Source organism: Martes martes (assembly GCF_963455335.1).
Source record: "Martes martes genome assembly, chromosome: 9".
Classification (NCBI taxonomy): domain Eukaryota; kingdom Metazoa; phylum Chordata; class Mammalia; order Carnivora; family Mustelidae; genus Martes; species Martes martes.
In genome coordinates, this window is record NC_137896.1 from 104,872,674 (window position 1) to 104,885,057 (window position 12,384).

At 38.3% G+C, this 12,384-nt stretch overlaps 1 protein-coding gene across 1 annotated transcript in view; it reads right to left on the bottom strand.

Moving 5' to 3' along the window:
* MTA3 (metastasis associated 1 family member 3) overlaps positions 1-12,384 on the bottom strand; it is a gene marked incomplete at its 5' end in the record, with an annotated part of 159,497 nt that overhangs the window by 16,444 nt on the left and 130,669 nt on the right. Inside the window, 3 exons of the mRNA XM_080814128.1 lie at positions 1,188-1,274; positions 9,343-9,565; positions 10,535-10,686. Coding sequence (XP_080670254.1) covers positions 1,188-1,274; positions 9,343-9,565; positions 10,535-10,686 — 462 coding nt within the window. The remainder of the gene's footprint in view (positions 1-1,187; positions 1,275-9,342; positions 9,566-10,534; positions 10,687-12,384) is intronic.

The following is a 12,384-nucleotide window of genomic DNA, read 5'->3' on the forward strand; positions in this document are numbered from 1 at the left end:
GAAGGCACAGAGACCAATTTGTCTGCAGGAGGAACACACAATTACCCACAGAATGACTGACTAATATGTGATGTTATGTTCTATTTCTTATGATCAGAGATTTGTCCTTGCATGGTGGGAAGGGGCTTTGTAGGATTACGTCCTGCAAGATACAGACAGCAGACTTCAAGGACTTGATCACCATGACGTACCTAGGTCCTGCCTATGATAATGAGGGAATATTCTAGGGGCTATCAAAGCAATTCTTTAGGCCCTGGAAAACAAAACAGAAATCAGGTGACCAAGTAAAATCAAAGAGGGAGCTGTGAGCTTCTGACTTTTGGATGCTCTGATGAAGACCAGATTAATATACGAAGTTCAAGGATACACTTTAATTTTTAAGTGTGTCTACAGTCTGAACACTTCATAACTGTGTATCTTTCTGACAGAGCAATAAGGTTCAATGCAACTTTGAGTACACCTCTCACTTTTACCCAGAAAATGAAAAAGCAAGTATATTAGAAGCACTAAAAATGTGTCAGTGTAGCTTCTAGGTAGATCAGGAACCATTTTAGGAATGATTATTTGGTAAATTATCTTAAAACTTTGCAAAACCCAAAAACAGTGTTATTGCCTAGTCATTTTTTAAAATACTCTTCTTAATGGTGATATTTCAACACAGATACGGAGTCATTATCTTTGGCGAATTCCAAGTTAAATAAGATGGTAAAAACCAGAAAGCAATACAAATGCTCCCCTTTCAAAGTAACCTTAATTGGATCACCAAAACTATAAATTTTTTTTAAGTTAGATTGGAACGAGTTTTATCTCATTAAAAGCCTAGTGGAAAGATCTGAATCAAAATATTAAGAATATTCATCTTACAATAACCTAGTGATTCTTATTTTCCTCTTTTTGCTCGAACTGTATTTATATCCATAAATATACTTTACATTTTTGATTGATTTTTTTGAAAAAGTAAACATATCCATAACCTTGTATATATGTTGTGTGTATATGTTTTGGTAACAACAAATAAAAGCTTCTAAAACAAAATAAATTGATTGTACATGTGAAAGCATCCAATTTCAGCTACTTGAAAGGCTAAGATTTAGTTTAAGATTTAGTTTCTTGATTTAGAGTAGCCAAATATTTATAAGATACAAAAATTGTTCTTTGAAATTTTCCTTCTATTAGAAAATACCCACCTAAATACCCAATGATACATGCCAAAGGTTTCCTAGTGCTTTTGCTTTTCAGTGGACTTCCAGATAGCTCGGCATGTCTGTCTGCATCTGAGGAGAGAAGGAAACATGGAGACAACCAATGAGGCTGATTTCGCTACCTATTCTACACACACTGCAGAGATAAAAGTTGCCCGTGGAAGACAGTGGGAAATATCCACCAGACTCCTGCATCATTTCCTGGGGGGGGTGTGGGAAAACCGTTCCTAGTTCTGGTTCCAAATGACTGAATCAAGGAGGTACCTGGGGAACGCTCTCTTTAAAGCCTCGCGAATGCCGCTAACACACATCTTACACACACGTGCTTGCTTCCTGTGTGTGCCCATCTGAAAAACGGTGGATATATGCTTCCTTCCTAGCCATGGCATAGCTTCCTCAGACTAGAAAAACTTCCATGCGGGATGAATGAAATCAGTCCTAATGTAAGATTAACCGGGCATAGAAGGCAAAAATGACAAAGCAGACAAAGTCAGCACCGTTGGCCATCCCTGACTACTCAGAAGTCTTCATCTATCTTGTCTTCATCTACCTCACCAGAGTTATCACTTACTTGCCCTCCATCATATCCTACTATGATGGCAGTGGTCCTGAGCTTTAAAAGGTTGCCTGTACGTAGAGAGTGTCTCATCCATTAGTCAGAACAGTAAAATACTGTGGGAACGGCTGTTAGTGTTCATAAAGTTCACCTCACACTCCTCATACCCTACCATAAGACACTTCTGACAGAGAAACGTAAGGCATACAACACACACACTCTCTGTGTTTTAATTAGTTGTCATTAGAATGGAAGAGTAGATGTGGAACAGGGCTGCTCTCATACTGAGGAGCTAAGTTACAAAAATAGAGTTTGAGGGAGGAAAAAAAAATGTATTAAAATGTTCTTTAAATCTGCAGATATAGTCATAAAACTTAACAGAGTAGTTTTAGCAGATATTATTTTGCTACACGTATGTATGCCTTTTCTCCACCTTCCAACACTTGACAAAAATGCCCTACTGGTTTTCAGCGGTGAGACCACATTTCTAGGTGTACATACAGGAAATTTCCGGACATCCATAGGAATTCTCTCTGCACTGTTACTGTTAAAATATACAATTCAATCTGAAACCATAAATCACTGAAAATTAAAAATTGACTTTTTTGTAAGTTCTAGCCCTCTCTTTCACCAAGGAAACTATTAACTATTAAACAGAAAGAAGTGGGGAAAATAGCATTTAAAAGAAAACATCTAAAATAAACAAGACACACACTGCAGGGAGCCTCAGATAATAGGAATCAGAATATGTATCCTAAGCACTGGCTAATTATTATACAACCCTGGACAACTATAAATGATCTGATTTCTTTTCCTCCTTACTCAGCTGATTTCCTTTGGGAAAAAAAATTACTGAGATATGCAGCTTTTCACCTGTTGTTGAATAACAGTGAAGATAAAGGAAGAAATATACTGAGCATATTTTGGAGGAGTAATCTAAACAAACATTAAAAAGCAACACAAATCAAACCCCTGCCAGATTGCTGTGAGTGGATACTAAATAATTCCTTCCTCATATTACTAATTCTACTTGGGATGAGGACAAGAGAAAATTCTGTCCTTTCTTTTAATAAGAGAAAGCTTGAATCAGTTTGTATTTCCTCAATGTTCTAGACAAAGGCAACCATTGTAGTACTAGTAATAAGATTTTTTAAAAAGATTTTATTTATTTATTTGACAGAGAGAGAGAGAGAGAGAGAGAGAGATAGGCAGAGAGAGAGGGAGAAGCAGGCTCCCTGCTGAGCAGAGAGCCTGACTTGGGGCTCGATCCCAGGACCCTGAGATCATGACCTGAGCCCAAGGCAGAGGCTTAACCCACTGAGCCACCCAGGCACCCCACTAGTAATAAGATTAACTTTGCATTTTATTCCAGTTAATAAAGCCCAAAAGAAAACTGTCAATGTGGTTACAATTGATGGGCTCCCCTAGAACTATCACCTTGACAAGAATCAACAAAAGGGAGTCTATCAAAGGGTCACCAACACAATACCTAAAGATAGTTCGTTTTAAACCACATAATCTGCTCTTAATTTCTCATCAAATCAGTAGCATTAATTATGTGATGTTCCAAGGGACAGTTTACAGAGCACCTGAGTGGGCGATCAAAGCTCTTTATTTATTTATTTTTTAAAAGAGTTTATTTATTTATTCGACAGAGATCACAAGCAGGCAGAGAGGCAGGCAGAGAGAGAGGGGGGAGCAGGCTCCCCACTGAGCAGAGAGCCTGATGTGGGGCTTGATCCCAGGACACTGAGATCATGACCTGAGCCGAAGGGAGAGGCTTTAACCCACTGAGACACCCAGGCGCCCTGATCAAAGCTCTTTAGAAGCATCGCTAGTCCCCGTTACATTTTAAAGTAGTTGGGGGCAAGAATGATCAGTCTCCACTACGAGGAAGTTGGGACAGAAAGTGCTAAGGCTACCTAGTCACTGTTGAATATAAAAATTGCATCTAAAAAAAAAAATTGCATCTATTCCATGAGATACACTGAATATGCATGGGAAAAATACCTTCTGCCCTGGCGGAATGATCATACACGTGGGATTATCAGGTCCAATTGAGCTGATTCAACAGAATCTTGGTCTGCCCTCAAGAGCAGGCCAGTGGTGCCACTTATCAGTCAAATTATTCACCAACTCTATTTGAACAGAGATAATTCATTAGTATGCATCAAAAGTGCACAGATGAGGCAAGCAACCTCAGAGGTGCCTCAAGAACCCAGAAGGAATAAAAATCTGCCCAGGAAGAGGGAGAACATGAGCATCTCACCCAAGTCATTTGATTGCACACAGGCACATTTCTTTGGCTTCCTAGAGTACAGCTCCTTGAGGTAAACCTGGAAAAACACTGCTGCTTTCATTGCAACTCACAGCCATTTTTTCTAAAATGTTTTGCAAATATGTGTGTGTGGGAATAAAATAGAAAAACTGCAAAAAGTACACACTGAATTAAAATTCACAAAAACATTCACATGGGCTTCCAAGATTGCTGTCAAAATAGAACCATCCGTAGAATTTTCTTATAGGAATTGCAAAGGAATTTCTAAAGACACAAAATCCAGGTGCCATTATAAAAAAAGAGAGAGAGAAAAAAAAATCAGAGGGGGGCGCACCTGGGTGACTCAGTCGGTTAAGCATCTGATTCTTGGTTTCTGCTCAGGTCATGATCTTAGGGTCGTGGGATCCAGCCCACATGTTGGGCTCCACGATCAGCGGGGGCTCTGACTGAGATTCTCTTTCCCTCTTCCCCTCCCCCTCAAAATAAATAAATCTTTTTAAAAAATGACAAATTCAACTATGTTTTTAAAAAACCTGCTTGACAAATACATCATAAACAAAGTCAAAGGCAAAATGGGGGAAATATTTGCACTGTGTATCACAGATCAAGAGCTAATGTCCTTAAAATATAAAAAGTTCTCACAAGTCAGTAAGACTTCTCATAGAAAACAGGCCAGGGGCAAAAACAGCTGACAGAAAGGGAAAAACAAATGGTTTTCAAATATATGCAAAGACTTCTATCTCATTCAAAATGAGAAATGAAACTAATATAACTTACAGGTCACCTGTCAACTAGTCAAGGGTTTCAAAGATGGAGAACACTGCTGGCAAGGTTCTAAAGAAATAGGCATTCCCTAGACATTGGGGATGGGTGCTCAAATCATGGTTTTTCTAAGGGTAACTAACTGGGTAGTGACTACTAAAATTCCAAACTTATGTTCCTTGATCCAGCTATTTTATGTTTAGGGGTTTGTCTTGTGACCCACCCACACATTTCACACATCAATATGAAATGCTATCTGTATAACGATATTTGTTGCGACATTACATGTAATAGAGAAGACTGGAAATAACCTAAAAATCTGTTTAATCGGGAATGAAAGTACAAAACAGATTATGATGCAGCTGATAAGAAAAGGAGGCAGCTCTCAGTGTACTGGTATGGAGTGGCCTCCGAGATCTGTTAACTAAAGCAGCAAGGTGCAGAACAGTGTGGACATTAACACCTGTATTAAAACAACAACAAAAAAAGAATACACCTACTTGACTGGCACAGATAGAGGATCTCTGGATACTTTAGACAGGGTGACAATGGTTACCTCTGAAGATGGTATAAATGGGAATGGCAATATGATTTGTAGCCGCTTTTGTATCTTTAGAAAAATTTAAAGTGTCCATTCAAAAATGAATTTTTATTCAAAACAAACTACCCAAAATACCCAAACCAAACCTGTTCTCACCTAATATTAGAACTTAAAATTTCACACAACTTTATACAGTTATTAATAGTTAACTTCTGCTGAGACATCTCTAGGAAAACTACTATTTTAAAGCTTCTGAATACAGGCCCTTGAGATACTTCCAAAGCTGAATCAGCATCTTCAAACAGAAGAACGTGGCTCCAGGTGCCACTTGAGGAACTGCATACTAGTTCATTCAAGTCTGGTGTTATCAACTCAGAAACCAGAGTCCCCATGCAAGCTACAGAGGTGACAGGTCAGTCACTTGGACCCACTTCTCCAGGGACTTTGGCTTCATTTACAGAGTTCTGTGAACATACCCACTTCCACTCAACCTCAGTTTCTGAGGTTCCTGAATCTCAAATAGTAACCCTGTGCTCATCAGGTGATGGGTGATCTTACAGATGTTTGATAAAGTCCTCAGGAAGCTCAGTGGTCATGTATGATGGCAAGAACCAAGGAAAAGAACACCATTAACACATCATGACTTTCTTACCAAGGGTTGGGGGAGAAGAGACAGGCTGTCTGAGACTTGACAACCCATGCTATTGGTCTGCAAATTGTGTCAAGGACACGGTATCTTTCTGTTTAATAAGCACCATCTCCATGGTAGAACAGGCTCAGGCATTGTACTGATGTTAGTTACTATCGTAATGGACTTACATATTTACATATAAAGGTGTATTATTAAAACAGAAATTTGGGGAATTTGGTTTTAAAAAATCACCTTCTCTCTCTCTATATATATATATTTGTATTTCTTGGATATATTTATTTTTCAACACATTGGTCAAATTGTATACTTTAGTTTTAAAAAAAATTTTTTTAAATAAGAAATGTATTCTCGGGGCACCTGGGTGGCTCAGTCGGTTAAGCATCTGCCTTTGGCTCCAGTCATGATCCCAGAGTCCTGGGATCAAGCCCAACATCAGGCTCCCTGTTCAGTGGGGAGTCTGCTTCTCCCTCTCCCTCTGTCTGTCCCTACTGCTCATGCATCTCTCTAATACATAAAATAAAATCTTAAATTTAAAAAAAAAAAATGTATTCCCATGGCTCAAAACTGAAAAAGTTTAAAAGAATAAACGGGGGGAGTCTCCTTCCCACCTCACTCCTTTGCCTTAGCCTCCCAGCTTCCCTTCCCAGGGACATTTTTTGTTTTTATGTCTTCTCTGTGATACTTTATGGGTTTACAAAAATTTCCCCCTTTCACTCTACTGTTTTAGTAACATTTTCTTAACAAAAATAAAAGGCCAGAAGAGTACTGTTGTAATAAGCCTGCCCACCCCCACCCCCGCCAAAAAATGTCCTCTAAAAGAATCAACTTGTAAGCCAAGCACTCAGTTACCACTATGCTCTGCGCCATATCAGAATTTGTCTCCTTAGCTCTTCCCCTCACTCTTGCAGTCTGTCATCCCGTGAACTCTGGCTAGGACACTGATTGTGATGGTGCTGCCAAGGCCAGAAGCAGTGGAAGGGGTCAGCTTCTACAGTGCTTAGAACTTTCAAGTTTACAGGGAAAACTATTGACCTTCCTGAATATTATGAAGAATTACTCTAAAATGCATCAATCAGAGCTCTTGATCCATCCATCCCTATCTTCTGACTTTCATCTCATCTGAATGTACACTCACACTGCCTCACAGGGATTAACTTTTTTGAGGAGGGATGGGGGTCACCGTCGCCCTTAAGAAACCAAGGAAAGCTTACTAAAAAACAATACGCCTATGCATTCCTGCTGGATCACAGACACGGTTGCCTATGGATATCAAATTATTAAAGGTTTATCTTCTCCAAGATCAAGGGATCTGCTGAAGAGGTACATACAAGACTGGAGAAGATGATGTAAGAATCAATTAGATGCTAGAAGAGTTTATTAGTTGCGTGTCTGAAAAAAAACCAAACAAACCAGTAGATGGCTTCTGAAACCTTGTAATTCTAAATTTCAAGGTAAAATTGAGAATGTGATTCCGTATGTAACTTGACCAAAAAGGAAAATGCAAAATAAAATATGCTCCTTGAATCTCATCACACCAAATGACTCTGTCCTTTTTTTAATTATTATTATTATAGCTATTTGAGTATAGAAATAAAACACATGTAATTTAACTTTGACCCCCCCCCCCCACCTTTTAGTAGTATGGCTTTTCAATTGAGGAATAATACATAAAATGAGGTAACAGTAAACTACACTTCATTGAAGAATAATAAAAATAAAGGCAATTTGCATATTAACTGAGAAACTAACAGAGGAGCCATGGGAAACAGAAGCTTCCTCAGCTGCCAGTTTAGTTGGTGATGATTTCTTTTCCATTCATAGGAACAAAGATGATACTGGATCCTGGCCAATTTTAATGGAAGAATTTCACTCAATTCTCTTTCTCGTATGTTTTATTATCCTGTTTAGTTAAGAAACTATATCAATGTGTTTTAAATCAGCTAAGCAGTCTGGATGAAAGCAAATATTTTTCAGTTCCTTAAAATGGTTAAGAAAATGGTAAGAGCATAAATCCATGCACTCAGAGATGCTAGCACGAAATATCAGTTATCAGCCTAAGTTCCAAACACACGAGTCTAATGGAGCTAAATTCCCCTCCACAGGACTCAGAGAACAGTGCCATTTTCCACCCTCTTTACAAAGCACTTTTCTTCTCCTTATAAAGCTTTTACCCGTAAGTTGTAAAGCCTTTCAACCGTTCTGCTGAAAATCATCTTAGGAAACAAAAAATGATTTTCAATTATCACTCCTTATACGGATACCCTTCTTAAATCAAAATGGAACATCCCAGAACAAGAAATTTTTTTCCTCACAAAGAAAGAGCATCTACTGGATGTCTCTAAGGTTTCCTATCTATCCATTAAGCCAGACAGCAAGCTTGCTCATCCTTTAAGGGAGAAAGTTGCATGGCTCTAACTTGGCAGCCTGGCCTGCAACTAAACATGGCAAGACTAGAATCAGAGCTGGCACACGAAGTATGGATACATTTTAGGGGTACATGGTAATAACAGAACTACCCACAATTCACTGATACACATGACCTTTGTTCTAACGAAAAAAAAAAAAGAAACATAAGCAAGACTGAGCATGTTGAAAATGACAGTAACAGTCATGTACATGGTATGCAGTAGTATATGTATGATTATGAAATGGAAACCAAATCGGACAAATAGAAAGAATGCTCAACCATAAATTTGGTCACTAGCCTCTAAAAACTAAATATGTATTTTCAGGAAAGTCACCCAAAGGCACTAAAATCCATTCATAATTTGCTCCATCTTCCAATAATGTCCACAATTATGTTTGTTATGAAGCCCTGTGAATTTCCATAATATTGTATGACTGTAAAAGGTTCATGGGAAAATGAGAGATTTACAAAGACATGCAATTTCTAATGAATGTAAACTGGCATATTTTATTCAAACCTAATGAGGCCATGCAGACTGCATGTCTCATCTCTGGGGCTTCACCGGGACACCGTCCTTCGGGGTTACATCGCGGCACGACCTTACAGGTCAGAGTGCCTTCTCGGAAGGGTGCTCGGGCAATCCCACCTGGGCAAGACCTCCCTGGACAAGGGTGCCTCCCCCCGTTTCTCTGCTGAGCATTGTCCACTCTGCGGAAGGACTTCCAGTGTCTCCTTTTTAGGTTGGCATGATACAAATGGCAGCAGACAAAAACAATGTTAAAAAAATAAACCAAATAAAAGGCTGTACACAAGAACTTATGTTTATTGCCAACAAAAACAAAAACAAAAACAAAACAAAAAAACAAACAAAAAAGAGAGATAGGCAAGGAGAGAAAATGGTCAGAAGCACAACACATAAGGTTAAGAATTTAAAAGCATCTTACATTCTGCCCTAATGGCAGCATAATTAATAGGAACAAACGGCCGTCTTGCTGCCTGCCGCAGCCGGAGGGTATTTTTGCAGACCTGACGAGCAAATTTTGTGAAATACGTAGTGTGAAGGAAGAAAGCTTGGCGAGTCTTCACTGCAGACTTTGGGCTCCCCGTGTTTCGGACTGGCATCCCCTGCATGGCCTGGCGAGACATGTGACTCCTAACACGGGGGTCCTGCAAAATGAGACATCGGCAGACACGTGAAGATAGAATGCTACTGGCATCAGGCTCAAAGAAATGGCAAGTTTTACATTTTCCACTGAAGCAACTATAACTTAACACCCTACCCCCAAAGGAGAAAATTTAGAGCTATGTAGTTTTGAGAAGAGGGCAGGTAGAGAAGAAAACTGGGTAGGGATGGGAGGGTGTGTTATCCTGCATTTTTGTTTAAGTTTTTCTTTTACTTCCAGTTCATTAACATACAGCGTTACATTACTTTCAGGTGCGCAATATAGGAACTCAATACTTCCAGACATCACCCTGTGCTCGTCACAACAAGGGCACTCCTTCCTCTACTTTGGTTTTTAAATTGACATGAAATCACCTTCCCAATCATAAAAAACTGCCAAGGGGGTTAATTATTTTATTCTTGTAATAATGAAGGAGTCCTGAGATCCTGTTAGCCCTTAAAAAGAAGTCTCCCTTTTGGTCGACCCAAGTGCTTATACCTGCAATCTATGAGAATTTTACCAAAATCACATTTCACCTGTTGTTCACCTTGAGACTGAGTCCATACCACCTTCTTGTCCCTCCTATGATAGCCCAGGGGCAGGAAAACGTTCAACTCATATTTACTACTTTATGTAGTAAGACATTTTTCCGACAGTATTTAAAGGTTGCAAACTGTTTTCAAAAAAAGCAATTAAAACATTTAATTTGTAAACTCTCTACTTAGGCTGACACTGCCCACACACTTTGTTCCTTTGTCTGAGTAATCACACAAGAACAATATTTTGAATACCTGAAAAAATGTGATTTGTCCCTGCCCTCTCTCCAAGCCCGCCTTAAATATGATGGTGCTATGTTTAGTTATAAAAAACAGCTTTCCTTGCTTTTAAGTTATCCTGTACTGTACTTGTGTTTCCAAGGAGTATCGAGCCATTGAATGACATTTCTCAAAATAAAAGACTGACGCTCATATACCTCTGTAGTTGGGCTGGGCGATAACTTCTCTTCCTCTGACTGGGTAGGCATTTTCAGGCCTCCGTATTTTTTCCAATAGAGCCAACAGGTTGCACACAATCTACACTGCATATTAGGTGGGCCCCAAGAATACCACTGATGAGACTGTGTAGCTAAAGACGGAGGAAAAATATGAAAAAAACAAAGAGTGCTGTATGATTTGTAACATCAATACGCATACCATCAAATATGTTAAAAATACTCCAAAGGCATCTTTAGTTTATGTTATTTTTCTTTCCCCAGTTCACCAAACATAAACGTCCAATACATGCATGTATTTCTTAAGACTCCGAATTCATTAAACCATTTATTTTTATATATATATCGAGTACTTGTGGCTCCTGTTAAGAGAAACTGTTAGATGAAGTATCCTAAATAACATACTGGGCTATTATTGAGGGAGTTTTGTTAACTAATGTGTAAGTTTCTGGAAATAAGTTACAAGAAAGGTATTATTATTATTAGATTAGTGTTTAAAGTCTAAGTCTGGGTCTCCAAACCGATGGTTCAGAAACTACCTCAGAGTTCACAGTGCAGAGAGGCCCCACTAATTAAGGCAGGAATCTGTCAGAAATAAGTAACTGTCTTCCATTTCCTTATTTTACTAAATGACCAAAATAAATAATCATTTTAATAATTCTCCCCTTAAAAACAGAATCCCTTTCAAGACTAAGTTCAGATCAAGTAAGCATATGCAGCCAAGATCACGGAATGCTTAAGATCTAATAACCTGGCTGATTTATCACTTAGCGAAACGCTGCAAGCCGTTGTCAGTTTTGTTCTGCTCTTTGAATTACTGCCGTATAACCTGCAAAGTATTCCCACAATGGATCTGAAGTTTAAGATAGGAAACACTGGCACTGAAACATTAACTTAATGAAGTACATAAAAATTATTATAATTCTCTACATTTGCCTTAGAATACTCTTCCCCCTGCTTTGTAAGTTACCTTCATCAGGTCAAAATGTTCAAACCGTACATCTACATCAAGGTGTCAATTAACACTTCACAAGCCAATGTCAAAAAGAGAAAATATGCAGACCATTACAATCAAACTGTGCCTTAGTTTATAGAGAATAATGCTGTGCACCCATCATGTGTTATTTTTAGTGGACTCCTTGCAAACAGCAGCCTCAAAACCTTTCCTCTTATAATTTAGAAACAATAACTCAAATAATTTGATTTTTTTAAAACACAAATTTTAAGAATCCTAAATATTAGGCATGGACCTATTTTTTATTCTGAATATAAAATTTCACTCATATTTAAATAGACATTTTTACCCAAGTTAACCATGACATGGCATTTTAGTATTTGTCAACAAACACCTTTCCTCTTACATAATTAACTCAAATGCAGTTAAAAAGTGACCTGTGTGGCACAGTCAATTGAGTGTCCTACTCTTGATTCGGCTCAGATCATGATTCAGGGTCACGAGACTGAGCCCTGCATCAGGCTGAGGAGTCTGCTTGAGATTCTCTCTCTCTCCATCTCCCTCTGCCCCGCCCCCCATGTGTGCTCTCTCTCTCCAAAATATATCAAATCTTTTTTTAATAAATAAAATCTTTTTTAAAATGTGACAAAAAGAAAACACCAAATTTTATTTCTATAAAGATAAAACTTACATGCATGTTATGAGATACATTTTATGATATTATCTAATGAGTCTAAAATAAGTATTATAAAAATCACTTACTTGTTATGCACACATAAAAATGACAGAATAATTATTTAAAGGGATATGTGAGACTACATATGAGTGAAAATGGGGTAAGTCAAAAATAAGACAGATTAAGCCACCACTTGTCTTC